The sequence below is a fragment of the Pseudorasbora parva genome, chromosome 14 (assembly GCF_024679245.1).
Source record: "Pseudorasbora parva isolate DD20220531a chromosome 14, ASM2467924v1, whole genome shotgun sequence".
Classification (NCBI taxonomy): Eukaryota; Metazoa; Chordata; class Actinopteri; order Cypriniformes; family Gobionidae; genus Pseudorasbora; species Pseudorasbora parva.
This window is the reverse complement of record NC_090185.1, coordinates 29,152,055-29,167,504: the sequence shown is the minus strand read 5'-3', so window position 1 is coordinate 29,167,504 and position 15,450 is coordinate 29,152,055. Positions and strand designations below refer to the sequence as shown.

Sequence of the window (15,450 nt, the reverse complement as noted above, 5' to 3'; positions counted from 1 at the left end):
GTTCATGGATAATTGTGCGTGCATGTATTAATCATGTTATATTGCTTAACTGGCAGCTCTTAAACAGTTATTGTATGTCTGACACTTGATGGTAAATTCTCCACTGCTGCCCTCTTCAGGTAATTTATAATAGATAAGAGTGGCAAATATCTGATCTGTTTCCTATAATCTATAAAAGCAATAATTTAAGGGGGTAGTTCACCCAAAAATGAAAATTTGATGTCTAATTAGAATAAGCCCCATTGACATTCATTATACGAGCAACGGCTGGAGTTGAAAATCCTAATTTGTGTTCTACTGAAGAAACACACCTACATCTTGGCTGCCCTGGGGGTAAGCAGACAAACATCACATTTTCATTTTTGGGTGAGCTATCCCTTTAAATGTTATGTGTTTAATATTATTTTACGTGGTAATGTTTGTGAAGGTTTCTAGAGGTTTTTATCCTGAAAGACTTGAAATCCCCATACATTTGATTAGTACAGTTGCTTGTAAAAAGCATATGATAAACCTTCAAATAAACTGAAAGGCAATATATTTTATATATTTTATTTTGTATATGTTTTGTTTTATTGCCTATTAAATGGTGTAAATAATTTCTACTCAGATCAATATTTCATGTCCATAACTTTGCCTATTCTGTTATATGAAGTCCCATCCCCTTGAACATTTTTGGCCTCAAGCATGGAATCAATTGTTTGAATGAATGGTCACAGTGGAATCACTTGCTCATAAAGACAGTCCCTTGCTGCCACCTATTGGCATAACATGTACCACTGCACCAAGGTTGCTGCAAAAGATGCTAGACAGTAGAGATGGTGTTACATTCCATGTGTGTTCTGTATTGTTCTGGGGTTTGTTTTGTCTCTTTTTCTTCCTGTTTCTTTAGTTATTCTTGGAATCTTCATCGGACAAACGCGGCTGTCCACAATGAAACGCCATAAAGACAAATATTTTTTAGACGTTAGATGTAAGCAACAGACATACCTGTGTGTGCACAATTGCATCTAAAGACGTTATTTTGTGTGCAGACGTTAATGTTTTGGCCAATGGGCAAGGTAGGAGACTTGAACTTATGCATAAAATTAATTAAACATATAATGGTGACTAAATATCTACATAAGGCCATGTCATTAATGAATAATGCATAAAGGTGACATGCCATCATACGTACTATTGCCAATATGTTATTTTAGAATTGCGCTCACTTGTGTCTATCAGACAATGTGAAAAAGAATACAATTCAGTACATAATTTCAAGGTAATTTACACGCTGAGTCGCACGGAGGCAAGTCACCTTTATTTATATACCGCTTTATCTATAGCGCTATGGTTATGGAACATGAATCATTATGAATTTATGAATGAAAAAAGCATTAATTTGTGTCATTTCACAATTATGCCATCCTTAATAACACATTGTTCAGTGTTTCAAAGGACCACGTCACTACTTTAGTTGAGGGGCCACGCACATGATAAAGTCATGAGAAGCTTATGCTTAGTTAATGATAACTAGAGTATTATGTCAACATAATTCATGTGCTATGTGCTGAGAATATGGCCAGGGTTGGGGTCTGACCATTTACCTGGAGACTATATATAAAGAAGACATGAACATGTTAATGAACTTGAACTTAGGTTAATCACATTAATTGATATAGGCTACTGCCTGTGCAGAGGTGGAAAGTAACGCATTACATGTACTCGCGTTACTGTAATTGAGTAGTTTTTCTGTGTACTTCTACTATTTTAAGTAGTTTTAAAAATCTGTAATTTTACTTTTACTTAAGTACATTTTGATTGAAGTATTGTACTTCGCTACATTTTAAATCACGTCCGTTACTGAGTAAAAATAAATTATAAATGCAAAGAGGGGAGGAAAAAAACGCGATCCGGAAAATATTGAATAGAGGGCGCGGGGCACGGGAGAGAACAAGCGCGCAAATATCAGATGGAGACGAACAAGACAGACGTCAGTGACGCAGACACGCCGTCGTAAACCCCTGGATAGTATGGAAATACTTTGGATATAGAAAAAAATAACGTGGTGTTGTCCTGGAGGATATCAAATTTGCACAAAATGTGGATGCAAATGAAGAAACACATAGAACATGTTCGGGAACACATCGCTCTGTACAGATAAAGGCAGGGCTCTCAAGTTTTGAACTGAGTTCAGAGTGAGATTTCGGCCGTGGCGGCAGCAACGGGGTTTGGCTGGGTACGGGGGTCTGATATGAAAAATTACACATTCGTACAAATAAAAAAAAATGCATTTATTTTGTGTGTGTGTGTGAGAGAGAGAGAGAGAGAGAGAGAGAGAGAGAGAGAGAGAGAGAGAGAGAGAGAGAGAGAGAGAGAGAGAGAGAGAGAGAGAGAATGGTTAGTGTTGTTTATTGGTGTTGGTAGCAAGTTTTTGAGGCCTTCAGCCCAGAGGTTGGTGGCACCTTAACATGAGCGTGGTCGCGCTGAAGTGAGCTGTGGTTTACAACAGAGATTATTTTACTCTTAAATAATCTTAGACAAACTGCCTATAATTATTGTTTGCTATATCACTTTTTCCTCTCTTTATGACAGCGGCAGGGCCGGCTCTAGCTCTTTGGTTGCCTATAGACGAGATGGAGTTTTGCATTTTCAATTCCACATTGAATTTTGCTACATTCATTGCGGGATATATAATCAAAATGCAATCGCAAGTATCTTAAATGGAAGTTTAAATGCAATTTAGAAAAATAACATTTAAATAATCATTTTGCTACAATTTTAGCTTGAACATGTTAAACACATCTAATTATTTCTGTAATACCTTTTAACTTTAATTTTGCAACTTATAAAGTATTACAACATACAATTTATGTTTAAATTATATGTAAAAACTAGTGTAGGAAATAGCAAATGTAAATTATATTATTTAATTTGAATTATCATTTTGTTCCAAATGTTGCACACATGGTATGGAAAATGTAAATTTAAATACTGAAATGCATTGCCATTTTACATATTGCATTGCAAATTTTATATCGCTACACTTCAACTTCCAAAAATAGGGGTGAGCACGAATATATTCGATTTGTAATTAATATTCAAAAAATAAAAATAAAATTGAAATTTTACTATAAGCTATTGCTTCGCTGGCCGTAAATGCAGTGAATCCATTATAAATCCCTCTAAATCTTGCAGTTATAACTAAATCCACTGGGTGGTGCTGTGGAGCGGGTTAATAACTCGACAGTATTTGATGAATGTCGTCTGCCTCGTGATGTTTGGAATTACTAGATGAAAATGATCTTACAAAATGGAGTTACTTTTAATAAATTAATTAATGAAAGTGAGTTAAAAAAAAAAATCCCATCCAAACACCAGTCGATGAGGACAGCTGTCCATCACCGCATTCACGAGTGCAGAAGAGCACAGATGTTCACTGAGTGAGAGCGCAATAACGTACATGATAGCAAAATGCAATTCATGCAAATCATGACTGAGCTCCCTTTAAGTTTTGTTGAGGGATTAAGAACAGAAAACACAAAGTGCTGTCAGAAACTTAACTTAACACCGTTATCTTTGTGTCTCTGCGTCTGTCGGGGCTTCTAGTTGCCAACTAACGGTACTTCAGCGAGCATTTGATTCAATGAGCGAGTCCGTGGCGTGAATCACAGAATGTGACGTTGGAATCAGAACGTAAACGTTCTTGGGTGGAGGGAATATCTATATCTTACCCAGATACAGCAAATCTATTTTATGATTGGCTGTTCGGTCTCTATTTTTATTAGATTAACTGATGCGTGGCACACAGCAAAAAAGCCTGTGTACATTTAACTCAATTTGAGTCAAATTTAACACTCATAAAATGTATATATGACTCCGTCCGTTTGGGAGTTAAAATCACACTTTTTAAAGTGTGAAATATGTACACTACTCACAGAGTACATTTTAACTCCCTAACTGTTAAAATGTACTCTTGTGAGAAAAGTACATTTTTCACACTTTTTAAAGTGTAAAATTTGTACACTACTCACAGAGTAAATTTTAACTCCATAAGTGTTAAAATGTACTCTTGTGAGTAGTGTACATATTTCACACTTTAAAAAGTGTGATTTTAACTCCCAAACGGACGGAGTACTGCTGTTGCAGGATATCTGTGGATCAGTTGTGTCCAGTTGCTAACAGTACAGTTCAGTGCATGGTTGTTGTTTCACATGCAGAGCAGGGAAGGTTGTGCAGATCCAACTTTCTCGAAAAATCCTGGAATGCTGGTTCCCTAGACAACACAAAACCAGACCAATTACAATTAATATTATTTGTATTTTATAAATACAGCAAGTTTATGGTGGAAACAGTCCAATCATCTTAGACTTTGGTGACTCAAACATGAAACTATTTTGGTTAGAATTGACTGATTTCCAAGTAAATTAAAGGCTTACATCATCCAAAAATGTTAATTCTGTTATTAATTACTCATGTTAATTAATTACTCAGATAGATTCACTACCATAGTATTTTTGTCCACTATGGTGGTGAATGGTTGCTCTATCTGCTTGGTTACAAACATTTTTCCAAATATCTTTTTTAGTGTTCAACAGAAGAAAGAAACTCATACAGGTTTGGAACAACATGAGGGCGAGTAAATTAAGACATAATTTTCATTTTTGGGTGAACTTTCCCTTACAGAAATCTCACTTACTAGTCAGCTGCTGGAATGATTTTAGTTCGCTCCTTCCTGACTTTGGGATAGGCAGAGATTTCCCAATCTGTTGAGTCTAAAATCAAACAGAAACCATCTACATGTCAAATCATAAAAACAATTAGTTTGACTCTTTTTTGTTTTTGTTATTATTTGATGTTAGCCAAATTCCAACAAAGCTATCATTATTTTTGTGCCCATGATTCTCTGATATATGTTATCTATTAAATCTTACCATCACCAGGCAGGTTCTATTCTGTAGTCTTTAAGCACCAACCCAGGGCCTTACTGGATGCATTACAGAAACTCCTAAAAACTGAAAATATAAAAACAAATATATTTAAAGGGATAGTTCACCCAAAAATGAAAATTTGATGTTTATCTGCTTACCACCAGTGCATCCAACATGTAGGTTTTCTTAGCCTAGAAATCTAGACGCACCCTAGCGGCAGCAAATTTAATCTGCTCGCGAATGTCGTCTAGCAACTCTCAATACCCTTCTGAGCTGTAAACGCCTAACTCTTGCCAGGCCAATCACATTGTGTATAGAGTTGGTAGGCGGGACCATAATGACGATGGCCGAGTTGCGTTTGCGTGCTTCTAGTAAACACAAAAGCTGGCGAACGGCGGACTTTCGAATCAGCTTTGACTGCATTTCTGGAAGACTTGGAGTTAAGCTTTTCTCTGAGAAAAGAACGGCACTGAAGTCATTCTTTTGTTTCTTCAGAACACAAATAAAGATTTTTAACTCCAACTGTTGCTGTGTGTCAGTCATATCATGTGAATGGGTAACAATTCTATTAGAGCAAAAAATTAATAAATACATGCTTAGACGACATGCACAAAGAGCCCTGTGGTTCATGACGACATATTGATATCTTAAGACACAAAACGATCAGTTTGTGTGAGAAACTGAGCCATATTTATATATTTTTTTACCTCAAATACAAAGCTATATCCAAAAGCCTGGAACGCCTCTCACTTCCAGGAAGGTCAATATCCACACTCGATATACGAGCCAGAGCGTGGATATTGACCTTACCGGAAGTGAAGCGCGTATATATCCAGAGTGTGTATATTGATCTTACCGGACATGAAGCGCGTTCCAGGCTGTTGGATATAGCGTTGTATTCGAAGTAAAAAAATTATATAAATACGGCTCGATTTCTTACACAAACTGATCGTTTTGTGTCTCAAGATAACAATGTGTCGTCATAAGCCACAGGGCTCTTTGTGCATGTTGTCTAAGCATGTTTTTTTTTGCCCTCATTGAATTGTTACCCATTCACATGATTATATGACCTACACACAGCAACGGTTGGAGTTAAAAATTTGTATGTGTCCTACTGAAGAAACAAACTCACCTACATGTTGGATGCACTGGGGGTAAGCAGATAAACATCAAATTTTGAACTATCCCTTTAAACATGAAGGCATATCCAAACATTATCCAAAAGTTAAAATGATAAATCATTTTGCATAAATATTTAATATGAAAGAATTACTTACCCATTCTAAAAGTATTAGTCCTCCAAATAAGGAAATTGTTGAGTTGTTCTTCTGTTTTTCAGTCATATGGTACGTGTGCTGGCAAACAAGAGTTAAAGATAGTTTGAGGATGAAGACATACTTTAAATAGTCTTAAAGAATACATTTTTTATTAGTTTTAATCAGACCCCATTCATAATGAATCAATTATATTAAAATTCTTACCCATCTACTTCAATAATTTCAACAACAACTAAGATAAAGGGATAGTTCACCCACAAATGAAAATTATCCTATGATTTACTTTAGCCTAAAGTCATTCTAGGTGTATGACATTCTTCTTTCAGACAAATTCCATCAGTTATATAAAAAAAAAACATCCTGTCACGTTTAGATGCACTTTTATGGACTTCAAAGCATAAACAGACATTCACTGCCATTATAAAGCTTGGAAGAGCCAGGACATTTTTGGTATAACTGATTGTATTTGTCTGAAATAAAGTCATATACACCTAAGAGTAAATCATGGTCTAATTTTCATTTTTAGGTGAACTATCACTTTAAAGCGTTAGTTCTCCCAAATTTTTGAACTCTGTCATCTTTTACTCAAATTGACTTACATAGTATTTGTTCTATTCTTTTATGATAATTTTCTAACTACCATCCAGTCCTGACTAAAACATGTCAATAAGTGATTTGAATTGGTATGCACAGAGGTCATAGTTGTGCTTTATTGTAAATAAATATTATTATCTATCCTTCAATAATCTTCCAAGACAGGCACCACACATTTTGTCTATACCATATACATACCTTTTTTAATGCAGAACAGAAAGAACCATCATCTGTCAGCCTTGGTTTCATATTAGGGGATTGTCAAAAATCAATGTTGATGCAGCTGTTGAACTTGATGCTTCTGAAGACAGAGACATCAGACAGGTCAAATTTTCTGCGCAAAACAAAAGAGGTCAACATTTTCAGAAAAAAACGTTCATGAAACAATCCTGCCTAAAACTTGGTCACTGATTTTGCACACAAATAGCCTTCCTTTGTTAGTCATTTCATCTGCATCTTTGAATCTGGATTTCTACCTAATACAAATCAGACACAAAGATTAAGTAACGTTAGTGCTATAAGATTACAGTTTGATGAATGAACAATGAATTAAAGAAAGGTGAAAGCGTTAACGTTTCTCCGTCTGATGCTAGTTTCTTCAGGGAGGCCACTGTGCATGGCTCGTCTGTATAAAACTCTTACGCAGCCTTTCAAGCAGCATAGCTACTGGATTCGTTTTCCAAGACATAAATACATAATGATACATTATAGATACAGATTAATATAGGTGTGGGACACTTACTTTTTCGGCGTTGTCTCTGTTTCGGTATTTTCTCTGTTGCAGCGTTCTGCATCTGCAGAGTTGGAAACTGCATCTTTGTAGTGCAGGGCCAGTTTGCTTAGCACAGGAAGCCTGTCCTGCAGACCTACCCAAAATGTGTCAAGGTCTACAAACCCACTAACAGATGCTCGAAGTGCTTCTGGACCCAGCTTAGTCATGTACCTTGTCATCTCATCCTCAGGCACAGAGGAGAATCCAGGAATGGCTTTGTAACTGTTGGGGCTGTCATCCATAAATGCAAGGCATCATGGCTCAAAGATTCTGACCTCTTTGAGAAATGCAATGCCAGGTTGTCCATGCTGAATGTACTTACTCAGCTTTTCATCAGCATAACTGAATGCTGCTCGCACCTGATTTAAGACTTTTGTCTTGAGCTCTTGAGGTAACAGAATATTTGAGAAGTACTGACTACACACCTCATCACAGAGATCTTTGTTTGCCACAAAGTTCTTCTGAAGATCCTCAAGGTAATCAAATACCTTTGTTGTGACCGGATGTCTGCTCTGAAAAAGGTCCAACATTTCCAGGATCACCGTGCACTTGTCAGACACAATGTTTAGTAGAACCTGTAGGGTCTCTGCACACTCTGGATCTTCCAGCATTTTGTTCAGATTTTTCACTGAAGCTGGAGCACTGCGCCCACACACCTGATATACACACCTGATTTTAAACTTACCTGCATTTCAGCCTGTAGAAATTCCCTGTAAAAGTGAAATGCTCAGTATGATATTCCACTGCAGAGAACCAGGAGTTCCAACGAGTATCACATTTGGAGCCATTGTTGGTTTACTGCCATTCAGTTTGCCAGACAAGTAGGTCAGGTATCTTCACTTGCGACCCCCTGCCATATAAAACATCTGACTGAATACAGCATAAAGGTATTCAAATCTGCGAAGGGTTTGCGAAAGGCACCTCCAATCAAATTCATAATGTGTGCCATGCAGGTAATATGAATGGAATGAGGAAAAAGGGACTTCAATTCTTCTCTGTATGCTTTTAGCATGTATGCAGCATTGTCTGTATCAAAGACAATGACATCTTCATTGGCAATTTCATACTCTTGGAGAGTTTTGACAACAGCCATCGAAACAGTGGAGTGATTGCATTTCTCCATGAAGACTGTATTTACTAGATGTGCAAGGATTCTCCCAGACTCATCTTTTTTTAGTGGTGCGATCAATATGTTTAATACACATCTTCCCTCCACATCTGGAGTTTCATCAAAGATGACAGCAACTGGCTCCCCTGAAAGTTTTACTTTAAGTCGTTCTTTCTCCTGTCTGTACACTTCTCCCAGGTATTTCTCTTGTAGCTGGTGGGACTTGGGGATGCTTCCACCATTTGTGACCTTTTCATTTAGAAACTTTCTCACCAAAGGATTATCAGACTTGGAAAGGGGGATATTTAGTGCGGTGCATAACTTTACCCAGTCTTCACAAGTCTGAAAGAATAATAATTTTTTCAAAATTATTAGGCCTAGAAGCTAGCCAGGCATGGGCAATATGACATAAATCTTAATAAGCAAAAGAGCAACAAAAAAAATACTTGTGTAATAAGTAAAAAGTTATCTTCTTTTTTTTTTACAACAAGAACATCCAAATAATTAGCAATCAAGTAAACCGTCGGTAATGAAATAAGAACAAAAGAACAAAAAACAAACAAACAGACAAATAAATACAATATAAAGGGTACAGATAACAACAATGCATATAACATTTAAAAAAAAAAATAGTGCTGTATAACAACACAGACACAGCAGGTAATGTTATGGATGCTGTCACTTTAAGACGGTAACACGTTCCAATCGGTTATTTCCCCAAAACGTTTGTTCACTTGAGATCTCTTATCGATTGTTTTACAAAATACTTAATAAAATTGATATTTTAAAGTAATTGTATGTAAAAAACGCTAGAAGGGAAAAAAAATAGATAGAGAATTTAATACTCACTCCCTGACAGGTCGGTGACAAGCAAGCCCACACACGCGCACCACCGCGGACAATCAGTCAGTCAGTCAGTCTTTTTCACGTTATTCTGCGCTTGTATTATTATTATTTTTTTTGTAAAGTTACTGTCAATTCATACGTTTTGTTGTTATTCAATCATACCCACTATCTAAAAGCTGTTCGGATATCAGCTTAGACTGATACATAGACTGATCAGCTACATAGACAGCTACATAGACTTGATATAAACTAAACAAAGACTTAAATCGTCATACCACCCAGCCATATAAAAGAAAAATAACTTTTGCTTACTTCATTTCGATCATGTCCAGCGGCCGTCATCCTCGAAGCCATCTCCGACATCGTCAGCTGCTTGTGTTTCCTCTGCTTCCACAGGTCTGTTTGTCTGAGGTGTTTACTCCCACTTAGATGATAGTCGATAGTAGACTTTCTTTTGTGAAATAAAATTTTATTACACAGGCTGCAAAATAATTTACCTCCACTCTTGTGGAAAATGTCAGGATATTGCTTAGCCCGGTCCCGAGCACTTAGTATATGAGAGGGCAGATGAGATAGATTTTCTTTCGCCATGTTTCTGACAGACTGCTAACAGACATCACGTGCGCAATGTATATCCATATAAAAATAATGCATTTCAACAAATAAGAGATAATTCTATCAGATTACTATTTAATGTTTTGTGAGGTTTTATAAAAAAAAATTGCGATTATTTTGTGGTTAAATTAGGAATTATGCAGGATTGCAAAAAAATGCAACAGTTTGTTGATTTTGTGTTGAATTCAGCGATCGCGGAATCGCGAAAAACTGGAGGGACTGCTTATATTCGTCAGTTTGATTCAGTCAGCATAATTTATTTACATTTATTTTCTTTTTATTCAGACACGTTTTGAACACTTAACTCAGTCCCTTCCCTAAACCTACCTATTTGTATATTATTAAAAAACTGATATTTTTTTTGTGAAAGCAGCACAATTTATTCAGAAACTACAAATATTCCAAGTGTTCCGAGGCCAATCGATTGATTTGTGTGAAGAAAATCCCCAAAAGCGATTAGTAACGTCGAGTCCATCCGATGAATATTAATACATTTTCAAATATTGCCGCCACTGAAAGAAATGTCAGGTCAGGTTTGACAGCATTGGCTGTTGTATTTAGCGTGACCAATTGTGTCATTACGTCAGCTTTGATTGTAAAATGCCATTGGCTCTCGTGTGTCTCGTGACCGATCGCGTCATGCTGAAGAGTCGTCTCTGTATCATTTGAATCAGAGATATGAACGAGTGTGTGTGTGGAGCGCGATCATCATTTCAACGATTAAAACATTAAGTTCAACTCTGTTCTTCACATGCAGATATCGTATGACCTCAGAAGACTTGGAATGCAGTATGAGTTAATACTATACAGTTTCTGGTCCATTTTTGCAATAAATAGTTGCTGCTGCATTCTGCTGTTCATCAGTGCCCTCTGTTGTCACTGAGCGGCACTTCAGCAGCGCGTCTCCTTCACCGGTTCAGTCATGTGCAAACGCACGTTGGGCTTGTTTATATCTGAGCGCTTCCCTTTGACGCAGAATACAGCGGTGTTGAGCATTTATATGATGGTTGATGGGCAAAGTATTCTTGAGTGCATTATTAAAAAAATGATAAATTGTTAATAAATTATTATTTACGATATTTACGATAAGTGCTCACGATAACAATATCGTGCATATTCATTATCGTGATAAATCGCATTATCGAAAATCGGCACATGTCTACTGCCAATGATCTATCAGGAAATAATGTCATGCACATAGGTCTTGGTATGCTTGTTTGGTCCGCTTTTGGTGTGCACTCGAGTGCGATTGCTGCTTTCACACCTGACCAAACACATCGCATCAAAGAGGGAAACGAACTCTAGTATGTTTCAACCGAACTAAATGAGGCAGGTGTGAAAGCACCCTGAAACACCTCAACAACCACAAGGTGCGAGTTTCTTGCCTGAAGCGACACTCAGACCGAGCCGATGATGCATTCCACACAAACTGAGGCCTTGTGTGTCATTGGTCACTTGTTTTTTCCGTTAACCCATTTGGGCCCACATTTTTCTGAATAGTTTCATATAGTCATTTTAATAGTGTCCATGTGAACATGGTCTGTATTGATTTTCCCAAGGTGTTTTTTTTTCTTCTTTTTTTTCTTGAAAATCATATTTAAATGTACAGCAAATATGTTGTATGCACCCCTTCAATGTCAAATTTGAATAGGAGGAGAACATTTGGCATCTAACTCAATAATAACTGCTTCAGATCAATCTTCATCATTAACAAATGTATTAGAATTTGAACATTCGATGAATCTATCTAAGCTGACTCTATCTTTTGAACATGAAAACACAACAAACAACAAATAAAGTGGTGGAACAGCCATTAAAGTGCAGCAATTAAAGGACAACTCCTGTGAGAAATGAACCTAGGGGTAATTAACAGATGGTTACTGAGTAGATCATTCTCTGTGATGCGTTTTCATGAAAATTGAATGCAAAGAGTTTTATCTCTTAAAACAGATTAGTTTATAACGCTAGTCTATGGGGCACAGGGTAGTCAAATTAAATCGCTAGTTAAGGCTCAAAATAGCCTCACACTAACACGGTAGCATAATGAGGGTCCCTACATGCAAACCGAAGCATTGAGAACTTTGTAAGAGTACAAACAGTTTAATAAGAAGATACTTTATAGACGAGTTTCCTGAGTGAAATAGGCGGGCCGCCATTATCCTGTCACTCTGCCAACGACTTCCTGTTGTGTCTGCCAAGAACTTACGGTTAGCGAGTTAGCGTCTTTTACTGTCTTCGGTTAGTGTGCAGAAAAAGTAAACGATGGATGGTGTTACACGCTGACACGGCTCCGGGACATATTGTGCTGTTCGCGGTTGCAACAACTCGTGGCGATTGCTGAATGTTTGGTCGGAAGGAGAATGTTTCGACCATCAACCATCTACAAGGCGCCAATGTGGATGTGCTCCCCCGTATGCGTTGTATGAGAAACCAAAAACAGATGTTGAATCTCGGAAGTGGCTAGCGGCTTTGAAGTTGAAGAATCCACCCAAAAGACTTTTTGTTTGTTCTTATCACTTCATTGATAAAAAGCCCACAGAGGAAAACCCTTTCCCGGAACTTTGGTTGGGATACGAGCGACCTCCCCTGCAAAAGAGACGTAAACTCGACAGAAACATAAGTGGCACGCAATCGGATGGTAAGTGTATCTTGATTTTTTTCTGCTTAGCTAAAGTTTGCAGCAAGTTCGACTGTTGATATATGTGTCTCTGTCCTGTGTTAGTGGGCTATATACATTTATAGTTGATGCTGTTTGTCTTTTAGAAGTGTGCATCGAGCTGAAGTTTAAAGATGCTGCAACACAATGGGAGGACCTAACAAAAACTGACCACAGCTACGCGGCAAAGTTGGACCACGCGAACAAATCGACGCAGACTGTGGGTCAGACTGTGGCTGATGATATGCTCCTGGATGATGATACCTCGCTGCTGTACACAGGACTGCGTCTGGTATATTTTTTTACTTTGGTGAAAACGATGTTGCCATTTAGTAAACCATCATGTAGTATTCCTGTTGTTGACCAAATACTGATGACCCTCATGAAACTGAAACTGAACCTTGTGTTAGGGGATGTGGCAAAGCGCTTTAAAGTGTCTAAAGGTGAAGTAAGTAAGGTGATTGCTCACTGGATTGATACATTGGGTGAGCAGCTTGAACCCATGGTTGCCTGGCTGCCAAGAAGTGTTATACGTGCTAACATGCCACCATCCTTTAAAAAGAACCACCCCCAGACCACTTGCATCATCGATTGTGCTGAAACGGCTATTCAGAGAGCAACAAACCTTAACTGTAGGAGTGCCACTTTCAGTCATTACAAGGGAACCAATACTGCCAAATATCTTGTTGCTGTGTCACCTCATGGGCTGATAATGTTTATATCAGAGGCCTATGCTGGTAAAAGCAGTGACAAGTTTATCACTATAAACAGTGGGTTTCTGGAGGCCCTAAGGCCTGGTGATGAGGTAATGGCTGACAGGGGTTTCACGATTCGAGATGTACTACATGAAAGGAAGGTGAAATTGAATATTCCTGCCTTTACCCACAAGCGTGGTCAATTGACCAATGAGGAGGTAACGCGCACTAGACGAGTGGCCAATGTCCGTATACATGTGGAGAGGGCAATCCGAAGACTTAAAGTCTTCAAAATTCTGTCCCAAACTGTCCCCATCTCTATGACCCCGCGGTTGGACAAGATTCTTACCATATGTGCTGCTTTAGCAAACATGAGGTCCAGACTCATCCGACTGCCACATGAGGTTTAAGTCCCTATGAAAAGTAAAACCTGGGTTACCTGCAATTTTTTTTTTTTGAAATTGTACATATTCCTTTTTTATATTTTATATACATGTATATATCTTTCAGCTAGAAAAAAAAAACTGTGTAAATGTATTGTTATTGTTCCCTTTCTGGTGTTGTGATTATTGTGAAAACTTGTGAGTGTTATTCTTTTTCTTGTATTGTAAATATTGACACATGACAATAAACAAATTGATTTGAGAAGAAATGAATAAATTTTTATTGATCCTATTCCATAACAAAGGGACAATTTCATTAACTCCTTAATGGATTTTTTTTTATAATTAAATAAAAACAAAGTAAATACAGGAAAAAACTCACAATATCACAAAAAGAAAAAGACTGGAATAAAATATTAAATAAAATTAATAAATAAAGAAATAAGTGACTGATATAAAAATAAATAAGAGTAAGTAAAATAAAATAAATCAGTTTGATAAAAATAAATAAAAGCTAGAAAGGATTTGTCACAAATTTGTGACAACGGGGGACAAGGGGTTAAAAAAGGAATGATTAATTACCCCAGTACACATAAACAGGTCATGCTGATTTTACAACATCCATGTATCTGGAACACAACTCCAGCCTTCCATCATCGAAGTCATCGACAACTTTTGGCAACATGTGGGTGAAATAGAAGGAGTGAAGCCTTGAGATATGTCCCTCAACAAAGGTTTGGTCGTAGAGCACGTTGAGCTGCAGACATTCAGTGTTACTCCAAATCACCAACAAGGCTTGCCGTAGCCCTGTGCAGTGCATGCCCAGTTGCACCTGCATGTAATATCCCTTTGGCCCATTGAAGGACAGACGGAATTCCCCTGTGGGCATGCATTTGATCTCACTGCTTTTAGCAGCAAGTGCTTCAGTAAGGGACTGGTTTTTGACTAAGACAGGGCACTTGATCTCCAGTAGTGTGTCTCTGTTCATGACACCATCCGGACTCGCAGCAAGCCATGGCTCACTCGGGCAAACCACCAAACCTTTCACATCGATGTCATGACCTTGGTCTTTCAGGTATTGCCTGGCGTGCTCTTCACCCTCTGCTCCTTGCCGGGTTGCTGCGTTACCGTGAAAGGTAGGATGGAGGTGTTCAGACAAGAATTTGTCTGGTGCTGTGGTGGCCCGAACTGGCACATTCTTGGCTGTGCTTGCTGTTATCCGTACCCGTCGCATTTCATGCCACAGTTGTTCCCTGCTCTGTTCTTTTGTGTGCTGCTCAATGTACATAAATTGGGTTGTGGTCATGTCAATGTATGTGGTGTAGAATGCCCTACATTTCTCACATTCAAGTTGTGTGTTGTGATCACCATGATGCAGGGGCAGTGGAGCTTTTGATGTCTCCGCAGACTGAGCAAGGAGGCTGGTGTTAAAAGTGAGCTGCATTAGTCCACTGCCAGGTGCAGTAAAAAGTGCCGCTATTGGTGTGGAGAGACAGTAATTTTGCCATTCTTCCAGTGTCTCATGGACTTTTACCTTGCGACTAGGTGTAGAAACTATGCTGGAGGAGGATGCCTGTGATGCTGGTTGGTACAG

The 15,450-nt window shown here is 38.0% G+C and overlaps 2 protein-coding genes and 1 long non-coding RNA gene across 5 annotated transcripts in view; 1 reads left to right on the top strand and 2 right to left on the bottom strand.

Moving 5' to 3' along the window:
• The window catches only part of LOC137040512 (sodium channel subunit beta-4-like), a 503,850-nt gene that overhangs the window by 141,758 nt on the left and 346,642 nt on the right, over positions 1-15,450 (bottom strand). The window lies entirely within an intron of this gene.
• LOC137039578 (uncharacterized) lies at positions 4,122-7,561 on the bottom strand. 2 transcript variants are annotated; one of them, XR_010897700.1, is made up of 6 exons: positions 7,524-7,561; positions 6,980-7,082; positions 6,188-6,265; positions 4,914-4,994; positions 4,679-4,754; positions 4,122-4,255 (listed from the first exon to the last, which is right to left on the bottom strand). It is a non-coding gene; the product is annotated as an uncharacterized lncRNA (long non-coding RNA). The 2 variants fall into 2 exon arrangements; XR_010897701.1 differs by having other exon boundaries at positions 6,980-7,115; positions 7,524-7,554.
• On the top strand, positions 12,238-13,901 carry LOC137039577 (uncharacterized). Of its 2 annotated transcripts, none has more exons than XM_067414886.1 (2): positions 12,238-12,760; positions 12,889-13,901. In XM_067414886.1, the coding sequence occupies exon 2, from the start codon at positions 13,023-13,025 to the stop codon at positions 13,881-13,883; it is 861 nt and encodes a 286-aa protein (XP_067270987.1). In that variant the 5' UTR covers positions 12,238-12,760; positions 12,889-13,022; the 3' UTR covers positions 13,884-13,901. The 2 variants fall into 2 exon arrangements, with proteins under 2 accessions (XP_067270987.1, XP_067270985.1); XM_067414884.1 differs by having other exon boundaries at positions 12,886-13,901.